The 15,720-nt window shown below is 41.1% G+C and overlaps 1 protein-coding gene across 1 annotated transcript in view; it reads right to left on the bottom strand.

Annotated features, from left to right (window-relative positions):
* COL4A4 (collagen type IV alpha 4 chain) overlaps positions 1 to 15,720 on the bottom strand; it is a 124,627-nt gene that overhangs the window by 14,278 nt on the left and 94,629 nt on the right. The window contains exons 37-41 of the mRNA XM_049768923.1: positions 12,427 to 12,498; positions 10,120 to 10,248; positions 9,915 to 10,028; positions 8,200 to 8,355; positions 3,557 to 3,664 (exon numbers count right to left, since the gene is read on the bottom strand). Of these exons, the coding sequence (XP_049624880.1) occupies positions 3,557 to 3,664; positions 8,200 to 8,355; positions 9,915 to 10,028; positions 10,120 to 10,248; positions 12,427 to 12,498 (579 nt within the window). The remainder of the gene's footprint in view (positions 1 to 3,556; positions 3,665 to 8,199; positions 8,356 to 9,914; positions 10,029 to 10,119; positions 10,249 to 12,426; positions 12,499 to 15,720) is intronic.

Raw genomic sequence — 15,720 nt, 5'->3', positions numbered from 1 at the left:
ACTAAGCAGATGATTAATCTATGGCATTGATTATGTCATCATGTAGCAGACCCTTTCTAAAGTTTTCACTATTCAATGCACCCCCTCAGGTTATATGTGCTACTGTTAGGAGAAAGTTTCTGATTACATGAGACTTAGGTAAGGACATTAGGTTACATTAGACTTTTTTTTTGGTTTTTGGGTCACACCCAGTGATGCTCAGGTGTCACTCCTGACAATGCGCTTAGAAATTGCTCCTGGCTTGGGGGACCTATGGGATGCCAGAAGATTGAACCACGGTCAGTCCTAGGCTTGCGCGGACAAGGCAAACAGACGCCTTACGGCTTGCGCCACCACCCCAGCCCCAGTTTACATTATACTTAACTAAGGATGCATCTAAAATCACATGCCTAATGCTACAGCCTTTGCTTAAATCCAGCTGTTTGGTTGCAAACCTCTGCTCTTAATTGCCATACCACACTGCATTAAGAACCCTCAGTATAGGGCCGGAGAGATAGCATGGAGGTAAGTCTTTTGCCTTGCATGCAGAAGGACGATGGTTCAAATCTCAGCTTCCCATATGGTCCCTGAGCCTGCCAGGACTGATTTCTGAGCATAGAGCCAGGAGTAACCCCTGAGCACTGCCAGATGTGATCCCCCCCCTCCAAAAAAAAAAAATAGAACCCTCAGTATGAGATGAGACAAATTCTACTAAATTGCAAAGTAGTCTAAAATCTTCTGAGGCCTTTTAAAAAAAACTCACACAAATGTTCAAAATGATTTCAGAATCAACTAAGCACCCCCATGTGATTTAGGCATACAACAAATATAACCAAGAGTGACAAAAACAGAGCAATGATAAAGTTGCAAGAAAATCTTTTTTTTTTTTTTTTTTTTTTTTACCACACCTGGTGATGCTCAGGCTATGCGCTCAGAAATTGCTCCTGGGGGCCGGCGCGGTGGCGCTAGAAGTAAAGTGCCTGCCTTGCCTGTGCTAGCCTAGGACGGACCACAGTTCGATCCCCCCATGTCCCATAGGAGCAGTATAATGACCAAGACCACCAATTACAGAAGATGGATTAAAATGACACTGAAGGAGCAGAACTGCTAGAACCACAAAGAAAGACTTCATCATAAGCTCTATTCCTTGAGCTGTACAGACACCAAGATCTCTAGATACAGAGGTCTGATCTTAACAAACATGACGAAGCAGAAGTCTTCCATACACCACAAAAGCACAGGGGGGATAGTAAATGATCATGCAAGGAGTCTATAGTTAATCCCACGACAGTATACTTCAGGGGTGGAGAAATCCTGAATCTCCTAGGCCAAGGGAATTCCCTCTATAATGTCCCCAATATATCCTGTGCCTAGCAGGTGGGAAAAGAACCAAAAAAGCACAAAAAAATCATTTTATCCACATATATATATTTATTGATTTATTTATTTTGACTTCTTTATTTTGGTGTAGATATTGAAGTTGGTGTCTCCAATTTTATTTTATTTTATTTTATCTTATTTTTCTCTCTCTTTTTGTACTCTGGCATGGTTTGATTTCAGGAGCGACTTCTGAGCGCATAGCCAGGAGTAACCCCTGAGCGTCACTGGGTGTGGCCCCAAAACAAAACAAAACAAAACAAAAAAAAAAAGAAATTGCTCCTGGCTTGAGGGACCATATGGGATGCTGGGGATCAAACCAAGGTCCTGGATCAGCTGCATGAAAGGCGAGCACCCTGCCGCTGTGCTATCACTCTGGCCCGCAAGAAAGTTCTTAAAATTATGCTCAATATATCCACATTTTAGTCTACATAATGTGCCTATTGCAAAACCGAAATGAACACTCTAGAGCAGTTGGAATTTAACCCCTTGTTAAACATTTTATGAAACCCCAAACATTGCCAAGTTGAGCATCTTTATACAATACAGGCAATTTAATGTAAAACTTGTTGCTTCTACCCTTAGTGACTTGAGAAAGACGGATGTGAATGTTTTCTATTTTCTCTGAATAATCTGATGAATTACTGTGGAAATTTACCAGTGGTGGTGGAGAGGAAGGAGAGGGAAGAATCGGAGGTATAAGACTGGGATATCATATTTAGAATTGGAATGAATTTATGCACACCCGCAAAAACACTAAAAGAATTAAGGTAAAAATAAATTTAAAAATATAGTGGTATATTTTTTTAAATTATTTTTTGGGTTGGTTGTTTATTCTTGCTGAAGTTCCAAGATCCCTAGAAATAAAATACCGAGTTTGTGCTTAGGGGAAACTTCTACAGGGTTAATCCCACATGCCTGGAAAGAATAAATGTCGGAAAACATGATTTCCCCCTCCTTTTTGAGAGACTCTCCTTATCCTCATTGAAAATGCCAGACACAAAATAACATGTTGCTTTTGGGTTGTGGAAACTTAAGTGAACACTGACTTGAAAAGAGTAATGAAATTTTCTTTTTAACATGAAAAGAAATTTGCTCCTTGAAAGTAGACTTTGGGAGGGATGGAACACATTGGTTACATTTCCTGATTGAGTTTTTAAGATCCCATCTTTTCATGGATTTGGTACTGCTTATTTTAAGGATTTTCTATGCATTTGTAGTGTAGAATTTATAAAAGAAATGTACATGTGTATGCACAGTAGTACTTGACAGAGAAAGCACTCATATTCCAGGCTTGAATTGAAATTACGTAACTGAGCATCTACACTGCCTTGACAACCTATAATGAGGTTCAGCATTAGGACGCTCTAATATGGGGTTACTATATCTGTAACGAGGAAGCAAAGGCATTTCAACCTAATGTAATTATAGCATCCCGGCTACAAAAATGTAACCAAGAGGAACTCACAAAAACAGTGCAAAAAGGCAAATGCAGAAACGGCTGGAAACCAGATTTAGAGGAAATGATTGATTTAATAGCAATGCTTACCTTTGGAACCTGAAGAGGTACAGACCCAGTGCCACATGATGTTCATAGGGGGAAAGAAATGTCAAATTTGTCAATTAGGACAAGAATGAAAGAGTTCATTTGAGAAAGTACATTATCATTTGAGGAACGCTTCGGTGACGAGCAGGATGACAGCAACTTATTTACATAAAAAGTCGACATGAATGTTGCCGACAGGAATCCTGATGCTTTAGCAATGGAATTTTCATAGCCAGCAAGACGAGAAATGAAACTTTCCTGCACAATATATCATTTGCATGGAGTAATTAGAAAAATATGCCCTAAGAAATTGAACAAATATAGAGGTTCTGTCCACTTGGAAGAATTCCAGAAATCCCATTTTATTTTGTTAAGTTTTATAGATTATGAACAGAAGAGAAATAGAAGATGAACCAAAGTGTAAATCCTTTGTTACTCTGTACTATATTTAATTATAAAGCAGCATAGATCATGGTGATACACAGTGATGTTAGGGAACCTTAATCCCCTGCACATTATCCCTGGTCCCTAAATTCAACCATCAGGTCAGAGAAGTTTACTTTGTTAGAATTTAAGATAAAGTAATGGCCTGAAAGATGACCTCCAAAGTTCACTTTTAAACAAAATGCCATGTAGAGACATTTAGAAGCTTACCTGGAGGTCCAGGGGGTCCTGGTAAACCTGGGATCCCAGGTAAGCCCTTTTCTCCAGGTAAGCCTGGAAGTCCAGGTGGTCCTTGTGGCCCCGGGAATCCCATAGGTCCTAAAAGGAACACAATACAATAAAACAAGTGGGAAGGAGAAACAGAAAGACATTGAGGTTCAAGAAGGGGCTGAATGCAGAGGGTCAATACTACATCGTGTGGGCCATGTCAGCCACAAGATCGGGACAGTGTTTCTTATTTTGTCCACTAAGACTTACTTCCTCTGTCTGGAAGAAGAGCAGTAACACAGCTATATATAGGACTGAGAAAAGCTCATGATCAAGACAAGACTGAATGATAACCTCTACTTCAATCCATAATGCAGCAAATTGCAGTATTCTGTTCTTGCTTAGAGCTGCATTATAGTTCACTGTGTATATAGGTCACAACTTCTTGATCCATTTATTCATAGTTTGTTTTTTCCCCATAGGTTAGCTATATATACTAAGTGCTGTGATGAATGCATAGGTGTACACATGCCTTTTTGAAGGAATGTTTTTGTGGCTAAAGGATAGATGTCAAGTAAAGCTATCCTTGGGACATATGAGAGTTATGTTCCTTTGTTTTTTCTTCCTTTGGGAGAGTTCCCCATATTGCTTTCCATAGAGATAAGAGTGAAAAGGAAGGGACATTGGAAACCTTATTAGAGGGAAGTGGGTACATTGGTGATGAGTGTGGTGTTAAAAACCATCATTAGCAAATCACAATAAATCACAAACAAGTTAACTTAAAAAAAATCAAAGACAGACCTGAAATGAACCCAAGACTTTCTCTGGAGTCAAAGGACTGGAACCAAAGAAAAATACTAGAATACTTTGTTCTCTGAGGCCAAAATGTCTTGAAACTTCAAGAATTTACACATTCTTCCTCACTCATTCCAGACACACCAGCCCCTCTGTTCCTCACAGTTCTGTTCCTGCTTTTCTCCCCTGTCCTCCAGGTCCTTTCTGGGAAGCTGATTAAGCCAGTGAGGCACTTCTAAGAACCCCTGTCTGGTTGTCTTCATTTGGCTCTCACCTCATTCTTGTCATGAACATATTTGCCTTTGGAATTGTTTGCCTCTCCCAACTCCTTGAAACACTCATCTGAAGGAGAATGGACTCTACATATGTGCTCACTGTCTGTCTCCCTGGAGTATGCAAGACATGTTTGTGGGGCAGAGTAAGTATTTCCCATGGTGCATACCTAGAAGAGCAAACTGGGAACGTTTCCTTCCTTTTCACAGGTAAGTACTCTGGACTCGAGTGTCCATAAGAATGGGAGTTAAGAAATATGATCTATGGAGCCAGAGAGATAGCATGGAGGTAAAGCATTTGCCTTTCATGCAGAAGGACGGTGGTTCAAATCCCGGCATCCTATAGGGTCTCCTGTGTTTGCCAGGGGTGATTTCTGAGCATAGAGCCAGGAGTAACCCCTGAGCGCTACCAGGTGTGACCCAAACCCCCCCCAAAAGAAATATGATCTATGATTCCAACAATGTTTCCTACTCACTGGAAACCATTAGTACAGGGATCCTCAACTACAGCTGTTGGGCCACATGTGGCCTGCTGATGACTTTGATCAGGCCTGCTGTGTGTTTTTGTGACCACTGCCTATCCTGCTTAGCAGCTGACTCATCCTGGGCCCACTTGTGCATGTGTGGATGTGCGCTACACTCTCCGACTCCCCTCCTTATCTCTGGCTCTTGACTCCTCCTCTCAGTCTAGAGCAGGGGTCCTCAAACTTGGCTCTCAGACCACTGTTGTTCATGGTTGTTGTTTTTTTAATTATAATCTGGCCCTCCAACATTCTGATGGACAGTGAACTGGCCTCCTGTTTAAAAAGTTTGAGTACACCTGTTTTAGTAAGTCATTTGTCTAATTCTGATACTTCTCTTCAAGTTTATTCTCAACAATAGTTTCTCAACCTTTTTCTGACCATGACCCCCTACTGACTCTTTTCTTCCTGTGGAGACCTTGTTCTCTTGGTTGACCTTCTTGTCACATGCTCTGCTCCTCGTACACATAATTTTCACCCTTGGAAAACTCAGGGATGTATGGGGTGAAAGCGGTGGGGTGTGGGGGAGGCTCATATGGTGCCCAGTTGAGAAATTCTGCTCTTGAGTGATAAATGGAGAGTTATTTGAGAAAGAAATAAGATGGTAGAGCCAGACCTCTTTCTTTCTATCAGTGATTGAGTAGAGAGTTTATTTGTCTGAGCAGAGCTGAAGAGATAGCACTGGTGTTAAAGCTAAAGCCTTGCTTTTAGTTATATTTAGTTTCCTGCACATTGCCAATAATAACTGATGAGTACATAGTCAAGAATGGCCCCTAACTGATGGTATGATACTGTTCCCCAATTTAAATGTAAAATAAAACATGTCTGACCAATTCTATGGTTTAATAATTGGAAGTCCACATCCTAGCAAAAAAAAATATAAAGTCATAGTCTCTAATATGGATTTTCTTGCTATAGAAGAGAAGACATTTGAAGGGTATTTTTGTATATGCTATACACTTTGAAATTACAGGACTGTTATTTGCATTGAAGTCATGGAAGTCTTATTGTGAGTTTGATGCCCCCTCTTCCCTAATTTTCTGGCCTATTCTACCTTTTGTTGAAAAGTCAAAGACAATGTTAAATTGCAACATTTTCTTCTTTGATATCCAGAATCCTTGTTTATTAGGAAGTATTCATTATTAATCTCTTGTCAACAAAAAGAAATTATAGAGCTAGAGTGTTATTGCTGGGATTGTGGGGATTTGCCTTGAACATCACCAATCCAGCTTGCTTCCGAACACCTGGTCACAGGAATGATCCCTGAACAGAATCAAAAGTGAGTCTTGAGTACTGGCCACCAGTCTTGTAGCCCAAAACTAAAAAAAAAAAAAAAAAAAAGAAAAGGAAAAAATAACTTCTTAACAATTGTCTTCAATTTTGGAGACCAAAAACTAGTCTCTCTAGTTACTATCAATTAGTAAAGATTAATTGAAATGACTGTTTTAGCCTTCCTTAGTGGAGAAATTCATTAGCAGGGACTGATAGGAAGACTCAAATCAGCAGTCTAAAATAGCTGTCCAATAAAAAAAGCCACCAACCATATGTGGCTCTTGAACATGGTCCAAACTGAATGGAGCTGCCAGAATTGAATGCACACTGGATTTCAGAGAAGAGTATCATTTAGGAAAGAAATGAACGCTGCTATTTTTTCCTCAAGAGCCTGTAGATCATAGATCAAAATAATGCTACTTAAATATATTGTGCTAATAAAGTTAAGTATGAAAGCTAATTTGATTTTAACCTTTGGACTGTACCCAAAAATTAAGCTGAGAGTTTACACCTGACTCTACTTAGGGACCACTCCTGGTAGGTTCGGGGACCATATATGATGTTGGAATCAAACCTAGGTAAGCCCTATGATGAGCAAGTACCTATAGTACCATCTTGCTGGTCCCTAATTGTGCTTTTCATTTTGTTTTTATTTAAAAAAAAACCCTCATTATCCTTCCCTGCTGTTGCTGTTCTTACCAGAGGTCACAAATGTGATTGAAGGGCTCCAGAGAGGAAATATGTATGGGTGCACCAAGGATTCTAAGCCTCAGTGCTGCTGGATGCAACTCAGTGTGTGATAGTGCCTGGGATTGAGTGGAGTGGACAGGTTCCTCCCTGCAAGACTAGTGCTCTACCATCTCTGAGTCTCTCTTTGTAGTTTTTAAAAAAAAAAAAATGTGGCAACTACATTTCTTATTGGGGGTGGAGTCAAGGAGTTCCTTAGCAGGGTTCAGACAATCCTCAACCTGCTGTGGAAGTTTAAGCCCATCATTTGCACTTTGCTGTGAGGTGATTCCAATCACAGCACAAATGGGTGTTATCTGTGCTACCTCAAGCAGTTTTATGGGCCACTAGGACTATGGCAGGAGATGCTTATGAGGTCATGTGGTGGGAGGATAGAATTTGGGTTCTTTTTTTTTTTTTTTTTTTGGTTTTTGGGTCACACCCGGCGGTGTTCAGGGGTTACTCCTGGCTATCTGCTCAGAAATAGCTCCTGGCAGGCACGGGGGACCATATGGGACACCGGGATTCGAACCAACCACCTTTGTTCCTGGATCGGCTGCTTGCAAGGCAAACGCCAATGTGCTATCTCTTCGGGCCCAGAATTTGGGTTCTTACGTGTCCCAGTTATTCACTCCAATCTTTAGAATTATTTCCCCAGTTTGGGAACTATCTTTTTTTTTTTCTCTTTGGAACACATTCAGTGATGCTCAGTGGTTACTCCTGGCTCTGCACTCAGGAGTGATTCCCAGTGGTGCTTGAGGGACCATATGTAACATGGAGATTGAATGTAGGTTGGCCTCATGCAAGACAAGTGCACTATTAGCCTGGCCCATAGAGATTGTGTCTTTTAATAACATACATCCTTCATTTTATTTTTATAGTACAGTTTTTGCTCTATAAGATGATCATTTCTTTTTAGGGGCCAGACAGGATCTTGTGCATTTAACTTTTAACTTGTCCATTCTCACTCACAGGGATTAGGAATGATTCCAGGTGTTATGGTTAGTAGTTAGAGATTTAAGGTTGAGTATTTTATTTAGAAAACTATTTGCATACATACCTTTCTGGCCATCTTTTCCATCACATCCTGGGAAACCTTTATATCCTGGAGGTCCTGGTGGGCCTGGGGGACCAGGTAGCCCTGGCAGGCCACAATCACCTGGTTCCCCTTTCAGAAGGTCAACACTCCCAGGGGCACCAGGAAGTCCAGGGGGTCCTGACCAAAGGGAAGAGGATCTCTCAGTGAAGGGCAAAACTATGTGCTAGAGAGATTCAAAATACATGTAATATGATGACGGGCAAAAAAAAAAAAAATGAAGAAGAGTCAAAGAATGTCAATAGCATCAGTAGTAAAACAGAAAATTATACCTCATCAAACCCCAATTGAGAAATAACAAATAAAGTAACTATGTGAGGGGAAAAAAGCAAGCAACGTCTTTCTTCATTCTGCAGTATTTCTGTTGGATGTAACAGCTCATAATTTTTGTTTATATTGCCAAACCACTGCTTTATCAAAGAGATGGTTGGAGAGGTGGATGGATAATTGGGTAGATGCATGGATGGGTGGTTGGCGGGTGGATAGATAAATGAATGGATGAATTGATAAATGGATAGAAAAATGGATGGATGAAAGGATGGACAATGGATGAATAGATGAACATGTAGTTGGCTGCCTAGATGATTGCATAGGCAGATAAATATGTGAATAAGTATGTGGGTGAACAGATGAACAGATTATATAAATGATAGGGTTGTAAGGAAATTTTGCATATGAAAGGAGTGTCTGCAATTTCAATGATCATTCCATTTGAAAATTAGTTTTTTACATAGGAATTTAAATGAAAATCTGTTCCTAGTTACTTGTAAATTTCTTAGATCAATTTAAGCACCTTGATGTGTATTAGTGTAAAATAAAATTATCTAATTCTTGATTCCCCACCCTTACTAAGATCCTAGAGATTTAAGGACATTAGGTTGTATCTTCTCAAAGATCTCTAATCAGAATGTGATCATCTGCATTTAGTAAGACTTAGCAATATCATGCTGTCTTCTTACCCCCACTGAGCTCTAGTTTCATTCACTTCCACTTTGTTAAATAAGGCTTTTACTCGAAGGAATTGATGACCAGAACCAAAAGCACTCTTAACAACACATGAAGAGATTCAATTTCTCTGCATCTGCCAGGCCTGGGGCCTGTCTCTCAGTGCCAGAGACAGTGATGGATGTGATAGACACTAGAAGATACCCATAGGATTCAGTTCTCTCTTGCTGGCTGCTGCCAGACCCTCACAAAGAGCATCAAGCTATAGTAAAGGCTTGTGGTGAGTCAGTCTGTATATGCCAGAGAGGTGGTCGGGCACTTAAAGAAGGAGCACAAGGGACTTATGCTCCTGACTTAACCAGGTTCTGTTAGCCCATCAATGCCCATGCTCAATTGAAACTTGACCACTTTCCCAGTGATGGAACTGCCAAGGAGCTTCTCCCCTGCCCTTCTCTAATGCCACATTTAACAGGGCAGCCTTATCCCTCAAAGACATGATCTGCATTCCTAGAGTATCTAATCTAGGAGTATTACCACAGTGTTTAAATAAAGTAATTAAGTGAAATATTGGGAAATTAGAGGGCATCTGGGGATATTGGTAGCTGGAAATGTGCATTGGTACATAAATTGTATGACTGAAACTCAATCAAAAGCAACTTCTTAAGTGTATATCTCACTTTGATTCAAATAAATTATTTATTTATTTATTTTAAAAAGAAATAATTTTCTTTTACCTCTAGCTCCGTCAGGGCCAGGAGGTCCCCGATTTCCAGGTGAGCCGGAGTCAGGAATGAGCCCCTCAGCATCTCTCCCTGGGCTGCCTGTGGGACCAGGTGGTCCACGGTTTCCTGTAGGGGACAGGTTCAGTCATTAGTCTCCTTACACCTAGAACATTCTGATTCTGTTATCAAGAGAGGAGCAAAGTACACTGTTCCCCACCTGGAGGACCAGGGGGTCCTTTTTCTCCAAAAAGGCCAGGGGGAGAAATTCCTGGGCTCCCTTGATCTCCTGGCTCTCCTTTCTGCCCAGGTGTGCCCATGGGGCCGGGTGGACCAATTTCATGCAAACCTTAAAAATGAAAGAATTAGAAGAAAATTAGCCTTACATTTTCTTGATCAGACCTAGAAAGGATGTACTTGTCATCAGGTTTGTATGCTCGGTAGGTTCTTTGTTTTCTTTGGGGAAGCTCAAACCCAAGGAGGCTCAGGGCTTGCTCGTAGCTACATAGCTCAGGGATCACTCCTGGTAGTGTCTATAGTGCTAGGAATTGAATCAGGGTCAACTAGTGTAAGACAAGTGCCTTCCCCCTTTTGCTTGTTCTCCATTCCCTTTGCTGGGTTCTCTACTCTATCAGTTTCAGATATTTGGTGGTCCTTCCCCAGATTCTTCTCTCTTCTTTTTTAGCACATAAAGAACAAAAATTTATTTCTCTCATTCACTGGGAGATTGAAAGCCCCCAATTTCTTTTTCTTTAATAGCGGCAACTGGACCAAAGAGATAGTACAAGAGGTAAGGCATATTCCTAGCACAGGGTCGGCCTAGGTTCAATCCATGACATCCCATATGGTCCCTGTGAGCACTGCCAAAAGAGATACCGGGGCACAGAGCTAGGAGTAAGTCCTGAGCACTACTGGGTGTGGGTCCCATACAAGTCAAGATAAATTAAAAAAAAATGAAATAACAAATCAGCGAGCAACCTGCTAATCTCTACTGTAGAAAGATGAGCAAGTAAGGTGACTAGACAGCCAGGAATTGTGAATAAACTGGTTAGGAACTTGAAATGTAAGTGGACACTGAGGCAGAATTCATTGGTGGGAGGATCACCCTGCAAAGGGAGGATCATCACTGGTTTCTGGGAGGGAAGCCCAGATCTTTACCAGGTTTATTTGCATCATTTGGAGGACAACTAAATTACACTAGTTTTAACCATCCTTATAAAGATTGTGCCCCAATATCTCTCAGTGTAGCTGGGGCCCAGCAGAAATAGGCTTGGACCCCATTGAGATTGCCACTTTGGCAGTCCATTGAAGGGTGCCCCTGACATGAGATACCCTGTAGGCCGAGGCAGCCCTCCCCACCAGCAGAGCTTGTTAGAGCAAATATCTGGCATGTTGCAAAGGATCCCCATCCTGTACTTTCCCCTGGTCATGTAGGTCATATTACCCCTAATCACAGAGGTCTCATTTTTCCAGTCACATAGGTCACATCCAAGGATGTACATCCTGTATATACAGCTGAACAGTATGGACCTTCACTTCTCTTTGTTCAATTTTCTCCCCTACAGAGAAATCCTGTTTTCCCTATTGACTGTACAACTGTTTAAATACTCCTTCGCCCTTGGCAATAGTTTTCTCACGACAGTCACTTCGGGAGGTTTTATTCTGTATGCTCCCCACTTTCCACCCAACTCTTAGTCAACCTAGATGAGGGTGCAAACTCACCTGGGATCAGACATAACCAGCATCATCTACATCCTGGAAGCACCATGAGATCTTTATCACCAGTTCTTACAATCTGGGTGTCTGATCCCAGTGATCTCAGCTTATGGAGAGCTATTTTTCCAAGGAAGCAATCCAAATGCGTGGATGGTATTAAAAGAATAGAAATGACTAAGATGCATTTGTCAAGGAGCCTATTTGCACCCATCAAAAATAAGAGCAATTTGTTCAGGTAATTTGTTTTAGCAGCAAGCTATTGAAGGCTGAGAAAAGCCCTAATTAGACTCATGTGATCATGCTTGGCATTACTACACTTAAAACAACAACCCCTCCCAGAATAAAACAGCAGCTACTTATTTGTTATTCATAACATTTTGAAATCTAACTCCAGCTAAGAAATTAGTCAGATGTGCTTTGGGTAGAGAGATAGTCTCGAGCAACATTAGCCGCATGCCTTCATTTAGGGATGTAGGAGCCATACCCATTGGTGGTACTCAGGTCTTTTGCCTGGTTTTGTGCTCAGGGATCACTCCTGGTGATGCTCAAGAGATCACATACAGTGCCAGGGACTAACTGCATGCAAGGGCCAGTGCCATGGTCCCTGGATTATCTCTTCATCTAGAATCATGGCTTTGAAATAGAATTTTCTATTGTCATAAGACATCTACTATATCATAAAGTTGTTCCAATATGCTATGTCTCTTTGCTAATTCTGAATATTGAATCCCTATTTGTGAAATGGGGACACACCAGAAGGTAGTCAGTTCCACTGGCCCTCAATCTCTCACAAGTGGGATTTTGTTCTTACCTGAAGAACCTTTGGATCCTTTCTGGCCCTTCAAGCCATGCAAGCCATTCTGACCTGGTGACCCAGGGGGACCTGAAACACATCACAGGCTTGTGACCTGCAGGAAGGAAGGAGGAGACCCACTGGCAAAGTCCTGACCACCACCCACAGGCACTGCCTCTCAGAGGGAAGTCTCAACCTGAGAGAGTCACACTGAGTTCTCAGGTGGAGACCGCATTATCAGCCTCTAGATATCCTTTTTAGGGCAGAATCCATGGCTGAATGTGGCTACTACTAGCACATCCATAGGGTGACTATTCAACATGTACACCTTTGGTTCGAAAGCACTTTTAGTAGTGGATGAATCTGCCACAAATATGTCTCTTTGCAACCAGGCAAAAAAAATCCTCACCAGTCTATAATTAATGGGTCTCAATGTGGAAAGTGACCTGCGAGCTTATGACAGTAAAATCATTCTAGACAAAGTAGATTAGATGGGAGCACAATCAGAGCCCTTTGCTCTCAAGATTAGAATCCAGACACACTCACAATCTGCTGATTGTGATTTCTTTAGGATCTAGTCAGGTCAGTGTAGTAAAACAAAGGTCATGATGAGGCCTGTGGGGTACCAGATGGCACAGGGCCCTTATCTCTTTATCTAATGCTCATATTTTTGAGTACTCAGGGGGAACACAATGAGCTCAGGTTAAGTTTAATCACAGATATTCCTTTGAAATCACTTCTTTCAAAGAGAATTATTCTGATGGCTTTTTAAGGAAAAGAACTATATTTGTATCAATCACAAAAGAGTCTATACTTTGTCATTAGATAGGATCTCATTGATAACTTCTTTTGTCAGACCTCAGTCTAGATTCTTTTTTTTTTTTTTTTTTTTTTGGTTTTTGGGCCACACCCAGCGGTGCTCAGGGGTTACTCCTGGCTGTCTGCTCAGAAAGAGTTCCTGGCAGGCATGGGGGACCATATGGATGGGACACCAGGATTCGAACCAACCACCTTTGGTCCTGGATTGGCTGCTTGCAAGGCAAACACCGCTGTGCTATCTCTCCGGGCCCTCAGTCTAGATTCTTAAGGCAATCGATGAGCCAAATTTTAAGTTGCCATTTAACATTGACACAAAAGGCCTTGAGAATTAAAAATATAAATACTGGGCCCAGAGAGATAGCACAGCGGCGTTTGCCTTGCAAGCAGCTGATCCAGGACCAAAGGTGGTTGGTTTGAATCCCGGTGTCCCATATGGCCCCCCATGCCTGCCAGGAGCTATTTCTGAGCAGACAGCCAGGAGTAACCCCTGAGCACTGCCGGGTGTGGCCCAAAAACAAAAAAACAAAAAGAAATATATATATAAATACTGATATATATTATTATTATACATAGCATATTTCTAACATATTCACATCTCAATGACAATTATCAGCTATATTAAATTCAACAGTATATTTGTTAAGTATATAATATTTGTAATACATGAATATTTTAATTTACAGGAACAACACAGAAAGGAGGAAAGGTGGGTGGCAGGAAGCAAAGAAAGGAGACAACTAAGATATACAGAACATCTTGTGGGCACTGAGATTTCTGATGGTCCTGTCACAGAGTCTTGTCCAGAGTTTAGCTGGAGGAAGGAGGTTTACAAGGACTTGGTCATCCCTAGTAAACTACCTAGTATGCTAAGGGATTTACTATCTAATGATTTCTTTCCCATTCAAGGATAAATGACTCCTGTCATCAGTTGGCCCTTCACTCAGTGTAAGTATCATCCCTAGGATTTTATGAGGCTAACCTTTGAGTGTGTAGGATCATCTACTCCTAAGTGGTCTAAGTGAAAGTTATCCTCTCCTTCTAAGATACATACAAAGAGCTCCCTCAAACCCTCAACAATTCCTGTCTCTGGATGACTGGTTGACTTCAGATAAATTGATTGATTGAAAGACCAGGTCCTTCTGATTGGTATTTTTAGATTCCATGTAGCATATGTCCTTCCACACTTGAGGTGTACAATAAATATGAAATGAATGAATGAATGAATGAATGAAAGACAAAGTAAAGTGGTGATAGTTGAGATAGTACCAAAGGCAAGATGCTTGCCTTGCATGCTGCCAACCCTGGATCCATCCCTGGCACTGAATATGGACCCCCAAGCACCTGCTGGATGTATGCCTGAGCACAGAGACAGGTATAAGTCCTGAGCACTTCCAGGTATGACCCAAGCCCTTCTCCTCCAAAAATAAAGAAAAGAGGAAATAGTGAGGAAGAGGACTTGAATTGATAGAAAAAAGGCTATAAAAAAGAGTGCTAAAAAAAAGGAGTGCTACAATTCCTGATTACATGCCACCACTTTCTTTGATAGATTTATAGGGTGAATAAGATTTGTTGAATGAGAAATATACATTGGTAAATAAATAATTCAAGCTCTAATTATTATCTATTCATTAAGCATATCCTCTAGGGACTTCTTACTAGAAGATATAACAGTTCATTGGTTTCATTCTTTATATGAGTCCATTCAATAGGTGCTCTATTTTTAACTTCTAAACTTTCAATTGGTGCTAATGGGCTTTATTTGCACCTACACACAAATAAGAAAACACCCTGATTTTCTCTGAAGTCATTATTTTCTAATCACTTAAAAAAAAAAATTCTGGCTGAGTTTATTTTCCAATTGTCGTTCTTATTTATGTGCCAATGTTTCAAGTTTCACCAAAAGAACACACAGACCTTCTTCGTCAGCCAAGTCTAGATATTTATTGCAATCTATCTGAAAAATGATGATAAATTTTTTTTTGAGACCACTTTGTTATTTCAGCCTGTTTTGATCTCCAGCTTAAGCCACCAAGATTGATGGCATGGGGACTTGGCTGGGGGTAGACGTCTCAGCTGCTGCCAGCTCTCCATTGTCACACTGTACACCCAGACCCTGTTTATCCCAGGCCCAGCCCCTCGCCATTGTTGAACTGGCCGACCCTGATCTGACCCAATGTTATCTTTCTAAATTGAATGCAGCTACATCTGGGTAGGGTTTTCACGGTGATATGTTGTTTTTCCCTCTTTCTCGCTGAAAGCCTTTTATCAATCCCATCTCTAGATCAGAAAGTTGTTCATGCATAAAATATAGACAGTGCAGATGAGAGGCAATTAGGCTAACAAAGCACATTCTTGGTAATGAGAGTGTTTTATTCACCTCTGAAGTCCATCCACCCACTTAACAACCCTCATTTGAGAGGGCTCCAGGAATCACCCCCAGGCTTAGAGGCTAGGGTACTTATTCCCCCTCCAGCCAGAGAATCTCATTTCTCC

The sequence above is a fragment of the Suncus etruscus genome, chromosome 2 (genome assembly GCF_024139225.1).
Source record: "Suncus etruscus isolate mSunEtr1 chromosome 2, mSunEtr1.pri.cur, whole genome shotgun sequence".
NCBI classification, from domain to species: Eukaryota; Metazoa; Chordata; class Mammalia; order Eulipotyphla; family Soricidae; genus Suncus; species Suncus etruscus.
Note: the sequence above shows the minus strand (reverse complement) of the source record. Positions and strands in the feature narration are given on the sequence as shown.